This window comes from Pieris rapae, chromosome 4 (assembly GCF_905147795.1).
Source record: "Pieris rapae chromosome 4, ilPieRapa1.1, whole genome shotgun sequence".
NCBI classification, from domain to species: domain Eukaryota; kingdom Metazoa; phylum Arthropoda; class Insecta; order Lepidoptera; family Pieridae; genus Pieris; species Pieris rapae.
The window spans coordinates 6720275-6733429 of record NC_059512.1 but is presented as its reverse complement, the minus strand read 5'-3'; the positions used below and the strand labels follow the sequence as shown (position 1 = coordinate 6733429).

The 13155-nt window shown below is 31.3% G+C and overlaps 1 protein-coding gene across 1 annotated transcript in view; it reads right to left on the bottom strand.

The window, feature by feature from the left end:
• LOC111003111 (regulating synaptic membrane exocytosis protein 2) overlaps positions 1 to 11632 on the bottom strand; it is a 34134-nt gene extending 22502 nt beyond the window's left edge. The window contains exons 1-2 of the mRNA XM_022273477.2: positions 11548 to 11632; positions 11186 to 11370 (exon numbers count right to left, since the gene is read on the bottom strand). Of these exons, the coding sequence (XP_022129169.2) occupies positions 11186 to 11221 (36 nt within the window). The 5' untranslated portion in view covers positions 11222 to 11370; positions 11548 to 11632. The remainder of the gene's footprint in view (positions 1 to 11185; positions 11371 to 11547) is intronic.
• Positions 11633 to 13155: the final 1523 nt, after the last annotated feature.

Below are 13155 nucleotides of genomic sequence, written 5' to 3'. Positions count from 1 at the left end.
AAGTTATTAGTCCAACAAGTAATAAATAATATTATCATAATCCACTGAGTCAATTTTGAACACTCAAAAATGCGAATGTGAAATATGTGGACATATTAAGTTATCCACATGGATTCATAATTTAAAATAGTAATTATAACCGACATAAACGAAAGATCATAAAACTGATAACAATCATAATCCTAGAGATAATAAAAGCTAAGTACTTTGTTCGAAAAGTCCGTGAACTGAAAGTGTCGTACAGCAATAAAGCTCATCATACAAAAATAAAGACAAGGTAATATGGTCGTAAATTTCAAAGCGAGCAACAGATGGAGAACGAGGTACATCAGACTGGGGGAAATCAATATTGTCGGCTCCCGAACTCTGTAAGCGTTTTATTGCTACGGCCTGCCATCACGACTTGGACATTTTGATATTCAAATCATAATATATATTATACTTGCTATTTAAACAATGTAATTAATATTTAAGCATATTTAAAAATACATTAAGGCTATATTATACAGCCAGAAATAAACGTTACTAATTGTGTAAACGCCACGTTGAAATTTCGTGTTCAATACTAATAATATGAAATTGCATTTAAAATAAAGAATTGCGCGATAGTGCAAGTTTCACATTAGCGTAAGTGTAGTCGGACCATTAGTAGTTTGAAACCTGTATAAAGTAGATGTTCATTCTATGTGAAATAGAACACAGATCCTTAGATATGGAGTTGTAAAGTAAATTGACACCATTGTTAGCTTCACAATAGTTTCATGAATATCGAATCTCTACTATGACAGCTGATTTAGGTATTTCCTCTGGGACAGTGTGCTGACCACAAACCCTATGTATTTTGTTTATCGAATTTTCTGACCGCGTTTCTGTCCCCGCTTTGCCCGAGGTTAAATTGATAACAAAGTTTACAGATGCAATTATTTTACCGCCCTATGCTGCAAGGATCAGTATCAAGTAAAAAATAGTTAGCTAAGCCAATTAAAGTGACCTGAAAGGATTTTATAAGGGAATCACGATGAGTTTTATCACGGAATGGAAGTTCAATATAACAAAGAAGCTTGATAAAAATGTCAAACGTCAAATTAACATATTGTATTTCAAAATTGACACGCAGCTGTGACGACTTCTTTGATGGAGTAAACATGTAGCTAAAGAGACGGACTTTCATGACACACAAGACAAAAATGTTATTATGTTTCTCTTTTTTTACATGTATGATTCCAGTTTTTCTATCAAAAATAAAGGGTGAAAGATACTGTAATCGTTAGAAGACTGAAGACTGTAGTCTTATAATAGTTCATGGGACGGATATTTTTCGTAGTAAATGAAATCTATTTAAAGGTATTGGGCATGCCAGTTGCTTTGCAAGTTTTTTGTTTTACAAAAGTATTAACACATTGAATGTTTAAACAATGGAAATAAAGTAAAAGCAGGAGACCAAACCTTTTTATGGTGAATTTTGATTATGTTAATGTTTGAAAATATGAATGTTTATAATTATTTTTATTAAAAAAAACATTTCGGATTTTTTTGGATCCGAGTGTTCGGCATACAGTACATTGAGTGTTTGTAAACTCGGAGCCGAGAGCTAGGAATGGCAATGGTTTGAAAAAGTTAACGGGACTCTCGCACGGATCCGAATGGGCCGTTACTCCGACTGCTACTCCAACCACACTCCACTCGGATCCGAGAAAAGAGAACTAAATGTGTTAATAGAGTATATCAAAATGATTTAAAATCGCATGACACCCAGTAATCTAACTCGAGAACTTGTTTTTTCTTATCTGAGTAAGTTTTGTATGATATCGCGTACTTCAGCGTTCAGTTCCTCTAACATAGCTTACTGTATTCTGTCACATGGTACCTGCTGTAATAGCAAATTGAGTTTTGTTTGGTGTCCCCCTATCGTTGGCGAGAAGCAAGTCATTAAGTGTTTCACATCTATAAGATACATGAAAAATCTGTATTATCTTAAACAATATAGAAATATATAACACGATATCTTTTACGATTCATTTCGAAAGTACATAAGATGTCGACACGATATAAATGTGATCTTTGAGACAAAGCTTATCGATACAGTTTTATAAGACTCATAAAATTGGTTTATCGTATGACGAGAAAGATAGGAACGTTAAAAACATATTTTTGTGTGAAGATTATAATTATGTTTTCAATAATACGCATTTTAAAGATATAATTCTTATCTAGTTGTTGTGGTTCTTATTAGAATTGCTTACCTGTGTTTTAGTGTATATTCGTGCAGATATAGTTTTTTTTATAAAAAATGGAAAAAGCTTAATTTCATTGAGTATTTAGGAATTTGAATCGATAAAATAATACGTTTAAAATAATTTTGAAAGTCCGTTCAATCTTTGCAATTTAATAAGAGTTTAATAAAAAGCTTTCTATGATAGCCCAAAATGTATCGCTTAACTCGTAAAGACCGCTGATTATCTCTTTATCACGCATATACTGTATACGTAAATATTTGTTTTTCAAATTGATTTTACATGTAATAAAAATCTGACACAGTTGCGCAGATGATTTTTGAGGTAAAGTAGGTCATGAGCAATCGGTGGTCATGACCTGGTGACGGGTAGGGGTTGGAAGGACGAGGGGCGGCTATATGACCCACTTGTTGCATTACATTATAACTCTTAACTGTGATAAACAAATTATTTACCCAATATGACTGAGATTACTAATATGAAGATTTGTGGATTATTTGATGTATATAATTTGATTTAACGCTCCGTGTTACAATAAAATATTATATATAACCAATATCTGAGTGATGAATAAGTGTTAATAGTATTTTAATATTTGTCTAGTAGCTAAAGCAAAATGTATGTAAATTTTTGACTTAAATACTTAATATAGCAACATTTTTGCATTTCTCAAAATTCGTCCCTTAATCAAACCCTTAATGTATGAAGTTTGGCAAATTTGACGCTGAGTCATTTACCATATAAATATTTTGTTTTCTAAATTTTAATAAAAATATTTTATTTGAATATAAAGTCACTGTATGGTCATGTCTCATTAATACTATCCCGTTTGATGCTGAGAGGTGTTTATAGGTAAGACATTAAATGTTTTACTATGAATTAAAATACCTCAAGCGTAATTTAATTGACTTCTAACCTACTAAATGATCATTAAACGTCTATAAATAGCAGCCATTGTGGTTCATAAAACAAAGAGCAATCGCTGGGTTCGTGTCGGTGACGCGTAATTACTGTGCTTTGTTGTCCCTTCGTGGTCCCTTGTGATACAAGCATGCATTCCAATTATGACTACATAAGATGTCGTTAGTCAGAGCTTAAAATGGAAAAACAATTGTAAGCATTTCACGTTTGGAGTACGCTAAGTTGGTTTTTAATTGTACTAAGGAGGTTTATTTAAATTCTTATTACGTTAGTCTGTGGCGACATTCGTAAATTCAATTATATCTTTTGTCACGCAGAAAAATTTCAGGCAAATTATGTATTTTATGTAACTAGAAAACACCGAGTAAATTACTTAATAAATTAATTACAATATATGAAGAAAGTAACAATCTCTAATACACCAAGGAATGTTACTTTTAAGTTCGTAGCAAACCCGAGATGTAAGTTGTTCGCGAGTTCAAACTACTTGTAAGAAACTTTACTGAACAAAATAAAATAATTTTACCTTAAAATAGAACACATTAATGTTGACTGTGCGAAGATTTTTCCATTTATAAAATTAGGTACTTAAAAGCTTACTTTTACATTTACACATGTTGCACATAAAATTTCATCAACATAGAAAAACGTGAATTTGTCTAATAATTTACAAACCGTTTCCAGTTCTCATACTCAGAATAAAAATTATAACACTTTAAACTTTCACACAAATCGCTTAATCTTAATATTAACATTTTGTTAACGAGAGACTAAATAAAATAGAATCAATTATTGTGTCTGTCTCGCTTAGTTTTTCGATGTAAATCTTCTATAGAGTAAGTTTTCAGAGTCGATAAATATTAGACATACAAGAGTCATAAGTCTCAGATCTGAATCTAAAGAAAGCAGAGGGGCACTCCTTATTAATTAATATCTGTATAAAATACAGTCCAACCAAAAAGTATGGGACTGACGAAACTACTTATATTTCTTAAACAAAAACATTAACGTAATCTAGCAAATAAAGGTAGGAAAAAGAAAAACTAATTTCAGTGATTTACTGATTCCCGTGGTCTTTCATCTTACGGGCGACGTTACCCTTCCCAAATCACATTAAGGCAGTTTCAACGCTCGGCACACTGGACGGATAAATCACGCAAGGGCCGCTCCACTGAATTTTTGGAATCTTTTTTATTTACAATAATTATTATTATACACAGTTGTGTTTAAGATATTCTTACTTTCACTGTTTTCCTTTTTAAGAAATAAAAAGTCTATAAACTAATTTAATATTGAAATTGATGTTTAATAATTTATTTCCATGAATTTCCATTTGAAAAATAGTAAAAGTATTCTATTTCGTCTGTAATGTAACGAATTGATAATCAAGGTAATTTTAGTATCTTAAAAAAACAACAAAATCTATCCATAGATAATCTTGAATGTTCAATTTAATCAAAAAATGTAACACGGTAAATACATTGGTTAACAAATATTAATTAAAATTCAACTGAAATAAACATCCGTATTTTGCTTCATAAACAAACCTTCAATTTGAAAACCTGAAATTTACATATACAGCGAGCATGTGTAATGCTCAATGCCCGCGGGATATGATTGCGCTTATACACTCCACACAATGGATTTTAAGCCATAGGTATCGATTATTGGCCATTGGATAGCAAAAAGAAGCGCCCTATTGTACACGAGATGATGCAAATTGAAAAAGTTCCAGCAGAATGAACTGAATAAATTACGAAGCGAGATGAAGGATTTGCTTTAATCTCTTCAAAATAAAGAAACAGACTTATATATTAAGTCATTATAAGTCGTAATAAAGTGAGTTTCTTTGTTATTTGTTACGTTGCAATTATCTGTATAAGTCGGTTTTAAACCATGAACTCCTTTTACACCCCTTGTTATCGGACGGTGTTGCGTATACATATATTAAAAGTAGTCAGATCTTGGATCCTACTCAATGAAAGGCATAAAATAGTGTGGTAAATACGCAACGCTATACTTAATTCGAAATTAATTTACTTTTTTATTTCTTAAGTCTAATTTCTGTTAATTTTTAAGGCCTCGGTACTTTCGATATCGCAATACTTTAAAAGCAAACGTTTACCCAACAGACGTCCTACAAATTCTGAAATGTTTTCTTGTTCTCCTTAATTTTCTATTTATTTGGCTTCAGGAAATAAAAGTAATTGCCATTGCTTTGTTTGTGGACTTGAGAGTGTAATTTAATAGTAAATGTATGTGGGGAATTTCAAAACAATAGATTTTAAAAAAAACTTGAAATAATGAAGTATTTTTGGCTTTAAAATACTTCATTATTTAAATGGGTTTCGTTATACGAGATAACTTTTTGTGCACTGATAGAGTTTTTAAAACCTGCCCGGCAAACAAACACCCCTCGCCACCCTCCTCATTTAGGAGACTTTGAAAGCAACCTTAAATGTATTTAATTTTATCCAACATCACCCCTACATTCTACGAAAAACGTAGTGAAGCTTATTTATTTAACACTCGTTACAGCGTTAAGTTTAAACATACAACACTTTAATTAAGGTACACGTTTTTGTTACATTCAAAATAACATTTAATTGTTAACGTATTTTAGTATCCAACTGTATCTAAATGTCTGTACTCCTACCATATTTATCATCGTGCCATTTTTTGTTGCCATATATAACAAACTCTACATTATGTTTTAACGTTTATAAAAAAATTACAGCGTTCCGTTCAGATATATAGTCTAAAACATATAGGTTATAAAGGTTTATATAGGTTTTTTTTCTGATCTGGGAGGCCGGACAATTGAGTACATATTAGCTTAGCGCTACCAAAGACGTCTAAAAATATGTACCACAAAATCCTAACTCTAATGTTTTCAAAAAACATAGCATGAAAATAAAATTGTTTATAAAAAATGTTTTTTATAGGGCAATCGGACAAGAGATCGGACGCTTGACGTCGAGTGTCACCATCATTCTGTGGACCTTCACACCATCTGTCTTCACATCATCTGTGGATCTTACCACAAGATCCAAATATTAAATAAATTTAATAGGTAATGTGTGTGTTGCGTGTCAAGAAATTCTTTAATAATACTTCTATATCTTTTTATAAAATAATGTACAATATTTCACTTTGTAGATAAATATGTGTAGAGAAACATTATTCTCATAATAAAGACTGACGATTCCACTCGACGAAGCGTTAATTCAGACGAAAGCATCCGATATGAGCTTGGCTGTTACCGTTACTTAACTGATAAGCAAATACTCCTCATAAGATATGCATATGTTATATATGACTCGAATGTTTTATATACTAAAAAGTAAATTACATAACATAGCTAAAAAGTAAATAATTCTTTAGAAAGTCATTTAGAATCCTGTTACTAAACATCTTTGTAAATCTTTGTATTTAGGTAAATTTTAAAGTCATAATTTAGGTAAGCTTGGATAAGGTATGAGGTCAGATTCACATTAGTGAATCAATTAATATTGGAGATGGTAGCTGAGACAGAGGTTGGGTAGGGCCAGCAACACCTAACAAATCACTACCTAACAAATTCTTCTATGTTAAAGGTACTGTAATATTAACCGATACATTTTTTAAGCATATTGGTAATTTTCCTTGTTGCCAAGAATGCAAAACCATTGCCGTCTCCATATAAAAAGTCGTCGCATATTAGAAGTGAAAAATAGAGCATTATTAACTTCGTTTATAATAAAAATGGCACATAATAAATATTAGAACACGAACTTGTCATCTCTGGCAAAATACAATTTATGATAATAATAAAGCCTGATAGAGCTTTGTACGTTTCGCAAGGGCCGTTTATTCTCTTCGCTGTTGATCAAACTGAAAGGCCGGGTCACAATTTATACCTACATATAACATTTTCAATGTGACAATTGGGAATCTTACCAACATTTTCAATTACTTAAACAGTACTCCGAGTCAAGTAACGGGGGATACTGTTAGGTGCTACGCAAGTGCTACGCAAAGTGCTACAAAACTAGAACGAGTTTCTTATAATTAGAATATCCGTTATTAACTATTACTTCGTCCACGGCATGCCTATATGATACGGGATTGCAACAGATAGTAAATAGGGTCCCCCTAAGGAAAATCTAGGTGAGGAAGCGATTACTCCATTGAAATTATTTTCATACTTAAGAGATAGAGCATATGGTGTAAGTTTTATACGCAGTGAAGTAATTTGAATTAATATGTAAATATCAAGTATTAGCAAGCAAAAATTAGGTACATTAGCAGACGTTTGACACAAACAACAAGAAATAGTTACTTTTTTGTAAATATTAGTACTCACTTTGATTATTTCCTAACATTGAAACTTTCTATGAAAACTCACATTTTTACTAGTAACTTGTTAACTTTATATATAATTTTCTTGTTTTAGAAACATTACTACACTTCACTGCTACCGTGAAACTTCAATATTATTCGGTTTTAAATGTTATAATTGTACGAGTTACACGTGCATTGGATTTATAGGAAGTTTAGACTGAAACTAGAGAACAATGCCATAGCTCGACGCAGATTGAATCAGATTCGCTCCCGGACCGGGCCAGTAATGTAATTAACTTAGAACCATTGTGCAAACGCTCGTTATGGCATAGGTATACAAGATAGACATGTATATATTATTCACTTTAATTCAAAAGTAGAAATGTCACTTTACCCTGCTAGTATATTTAGGGCCTGTTTCACAATGTCCGGATAAGTTCCAAATAAGCTATTTATTACTTATTGGTAGGATAAATAGTATTTTTGCGTTTCACGACTGTCAGATAGCGCTATACGTCATGAAATGTGAAGTATCTTTTTAGAAGTTTTAAAATAGGCAGGTATATGATCTTCACACATATGAAATTATTAAATCACGATTCGATTTCGATTTTATACATAACAATACAAAATACTGTAAAAAATATTTTAAAAGAGTATGTAAGGGATTTCTAGACTATTCGTCTCCTCTCATATTTCTTCTCAGCCTTCTCTAAACATTAATTTATTTATGGCGGTTGCCATAGGATGATCACCATCCTGATTCGTCCTTCTAGGGGGGTCTAGGAGGGAGAGACGCCTAATTATTAAAAAAGGGGGTCTCAAAGTCGGTAACGCTTTAGAAACTGCAGTAGCTGCTTTTAATGGCTGTTCCATAAGATCATCATCGATCACTAATGATCAAAAACTCCTTTACATAGACTAAATTAAAAACACTTTCTTAACGATATTTAGTGAACCAGCCCTGAAGATGCCACTAAAATGCTGTGTATAGATGTAATTGGATTTCAGGTTTTCAAATGTTGTTTAGTGTGTAATATTTGTATGTATTAAATCAATCTGTTTTCTATATCTGTACCAAAACGTAAAAAATAAAAACGGATTGAGGCAATGTATATAAACTTATTATTATTTTACATAATTTTAAATTTTTTCGACGTTTGGAGTACTTTACAGCTTGCGAGGTCACGGTGACCACGGCTTAAAATTATGTATAGTAATTTTAAGTTAGATAATAATACATATCTTCAATCCGTTAAAAAGTGTTTTCTTTAAAAGTTAAGTTAATAAAAGACAATATTATGTAGAGACTACGTTAATCAATGGTGTTTTATAATTCTCTTAAAAATTAAATCATTTCAATATTGTCATAAAATAACTGAATATATAATTAGTTGGAGTGCAAACGCTTATAGAGAATTTCAAAAGATGAAAAGAATAGCGGTTATTTAACGCGATGAACGCGATCCTTAAATATTCGATTTTCAACATTGAAGTCAAGTATCGACCTACTTTACGTTCCAGAGTACTCTCTAAACAAAAGAGATGTACGGAAACAGTGGGAAAGTATCCGAGATTGCTCGGGTATTAAAAGAATCAGAGGGCGGAGAATCGATTATTATCAACGATATATTTACTGGATCTGGCCTTGATACAACCGAATACCTCAATTATGCCACGTCTGATTTGGTTATCCGATTTATTATAGATATTTGATTGAGTATAATTACCTATACAACATTGCAATCTAGCCCGATTATTATAAGACTTGCGCACTTTTTTTTAAATATACAATAATGTGTTTTATTTTATTATTCCTTTTACCGGATTAAATAATAAAGGGCCGAATTTTTACATCCACGACAATATCATTTACCGTCGTAGCAGGCGTTTGCCTACTCCTTACTTCGTGGAAGGTAAGGCTACGGTAGTAAGTCACACTCGCCTAAAATATGCCCATTGCTATTCTATAATCCTATATATTGAGGTCCTAGAAGCCTATATACATCTATCTGTTTGGATATTAAGAATCAATCAAAAATGTTTTAAATCCTGTTGCTATGAACTGGAAATAACTAGTGTGTCTCTAACGTGAGTGAAGTTTGATACTGCTATTTAGCATTTAATTACGTGAGTAATCTTAATAGACAATTTTACACATCACTGCTCACGGGCAGAAATGGATATCTCATATGTTCTCTGTGTTTATATAAATTGCTCACAATGTGTGTATTACGTACGTCAGAATGTGTCAGCATCATAGACTGCCTAACGTGGCGTAACAATGTGTATTATTGGGGAAACAATAAGACCCTGAAGTTTAAAGGGTTTGAATAATTTTCTTGAAGGCAAATAAAGTTTGTATAGAACCATAATTTGTCGTAAACCGTGCGGGCCACACCAACTTTTAATTAAAGCGTGGCTATAAAATCAAAACAGTTTGCCATCCAGATTTACGACAGTACCACATTGTATTACTGAGTTTTGTTAATTTATAATTTCATTGGAATTATGTAGATGGATAATTATGCTCATGGACGCCAATGGGTCGCGTCGCTTTCCCTACAGTATGATTTTGACGGGTATGTTATATATTAATTATTTTCTGCCTTAATTCACCTTGATACTACGGGTTGTTCCCACAGAATTTCTCCTATTTCACTGTGCACAGGGGTGAAATGTTTGTTTTTTTATATTTATGTCTAATTACAATGAATAAAACATTGTGCTTAGTAACATTGTGTAGAAAAAAATCTTCGTGATTTAAAAGAGTGTCGGAGAGTTTATTGCCAGAGTTTAGTTTAGTCATAGAGTTTTTCTCGTCCATTCTACGCTCCTGATTTGAGAATAATATATATTAATTGAAAATATTAAGCAGTAAATGTAAATTTAGAACCATTTTTTGTTAATAAGTGTATGTAATATATAATTAAATTATTAAGATAGGTATTTCTATTATATATCTACATTAATATATAAATAGTAAAATAGTATGGAACAATAAAAAATAAAAAAAATAATATCGATACAAATAGTTTGAGAGCGTTATCAAACCCAGTTCTATCATATAAACTGTATATAAATACGAAACTGTATATAAAATCTATGATATATATAAAATCGAATTGAATCTACGTCCTCCGTCATTACACTGAAAAACCAAGTCATTAACTATGCAGAAACTTTTCCATTTATTTCAACAAAAACGTTTACAAAGCAAATATTTGAGCTTTCAAAAACATGATCGTCTGAAAAAGAAAGATTTCTTTGAAGTTTACGGCAAGCTTTGCTGGAACAGCTAACGACGATAAAAAACCTTCTGTTGCAAAGCTAATGTGTTTTGACTGTTATGATTGCATTTTCATCTGTCATTACTTTTTGCGGTTTTCGTGTTAAAATGCATAAGTCCTAAACCATAACTACCGAATAATTAATTTTCTAATAAAGATTACAGTTTTGTACAAAACGTTTTTTAGTATAAAATTCACAATCTTTATAGAAACGATGTGGGCTACATTCCTCTAATCAAAAAGTAAATTATGCATGGATTACTCTAATGGCAAATTTAATACGAAAATATAAAAAGAGTCTTAAATCTTACATAAAAAATAACAAATTAAAAAAAACATCATCAACCCGTATATTATAGTTTACTACTGTTTCTTCTAATTAATTACAAATTATTAATTTTTAGTCAATAGGCTCACCTTTTTCATAAACGACATCACATTTGTAGGCAGCATGATGGCGTTTGATATGTTCAATTCCAAAACTCCAAGTCATATCATCACTTAAAAAAAACACAGCACTTGCACTTTAATCCGGGATAAAAATAGCATCACATAAACACGACATTCTTTACCACTCCATGTAACACAGTTTTTCCTTTCCCCTGAAACAAGGAAAAATTATGTTTAACACACAAATCCAACTGGAACCGTTTAAAATTCGTACCATTTGTAAATACATTTAAATGTCGATACTAATATAAATTATTTAAGACAATTGCGTCATTTCATTTATGTGCGATATTTATATTATATAGAACAAAGACTAACACTGTACCTACCGTAGCTAGTGCTAGAGGCGTAGTCAGTGAAACGACTACAGGTATAAAAGCTTTTCCGTAGCGACTTGAACGCGAATCCGTCCGTCCTCACAGCGGAGCGGGGCGAGAATGAAGGCTCTATTCAACAGGTCCCTACTTTGCTCACGTCATTTATATTTCCACGATATACGTGTATACTAAAATATCTGGTGCTCGCTGCTGCAGAATAGTAATAAAATTTTAACAAATGTTATCCTAATAGAATTAGGATAACATTTGTTAAAATTTTATTATTGTGAAATTAACGAACATATATTAATTGTGGAAGCTTGAAATTATGTGAAATTTCTTTTTTATAAGCCTTTATTTAGCATACTAATTAATAGAAAACGAATTATGTGTAGTTTTATATTTATCTATGCTATACTACTAACTATTTCATGTTTTATAATATCTTCTACTATCGGCTTAAAAATACTCAAAAAATATTAACCTAAATTATTATGAATTATTCTGTTTCGCCCATTCTTTCAAAAAAATACAATCGCAGAGATGTAACTCTGTAGAAACCTCTGTATATTACTAGTATTTTTAAAGATGCCTCTATAGTAAACATTTAATTATACACATAATACAATTTCGGAGGCAACTATTCAAGTGACGGTGACCGAAACACTTCGATTCAATCTTCGTTAAATTATCTAATCTTACAGTCGAAAAGCAGTTTTCAAATAACTACCTTAACCGTTTTGACGATATTTCTGGAAAGTATGTCATCCGAATTGAGTTGACTCGTGTACCTGGCTGTCTGGGGAGATTGCATCGCAAGTTTAATCGATAACATGTCCTCTACTATATTTGTTATGATTGATATTTTGCATCTGTCAATGTATTAAAATTGGATTTTATTTATACATGAAAGCCACTGAATTTATATAAAATAAAATGTATATGAAATATATTGATGTAAACCTCCTTGCCACAAAGTCATTATTGTAGACAGTCACTTGGCAAAGTAACCTGGCCTGGCTGGACTTATTTAAAACACAAAATTACAAAGGTTGTTTCTAAAATATCTTTAATTCTTAAAAAAACATGTGACGTGTTGATAAAACGCGGTGTCATTTTATGTAATACAAATTTTGTATAATGAGAAATTAAATAGAAATAGTAGTGTAGTTGTTGTTGACATGTTATCGTTCTGTTAAAATAATAAGCCTATTATTTCGGTAATATTTTGAAATTAAATTATCACAATAGAACCTTAAAATTTAAATAGGTATTTTTTAATTATTTCAAGAGTTGAAAATTTCAAATTGTTATCAGTTAAGTTTAAAACGACAAAAGTCAATGCCATGTGATGTATAAGCTTATAAATATATTGTGTGTTCCTTTTATTATATACGATTTGTTTATACTGATTATATACGAAATAAAAAATATATGAGACAGCGTTTAGTAAAGAAAACCAAAAAGCCGCTATAGCCTCAATAAGAAAATCACTGCTGAGGGCTCTTGTAGAAAGAAGGAAATCCATTATGGGATATGGAAACGATAGATACTAACAGTATTTAGGTTAAAATGAACTGTAATGTGAAATTTTTTTGTGAAGCGTAGAACTACCAGAAA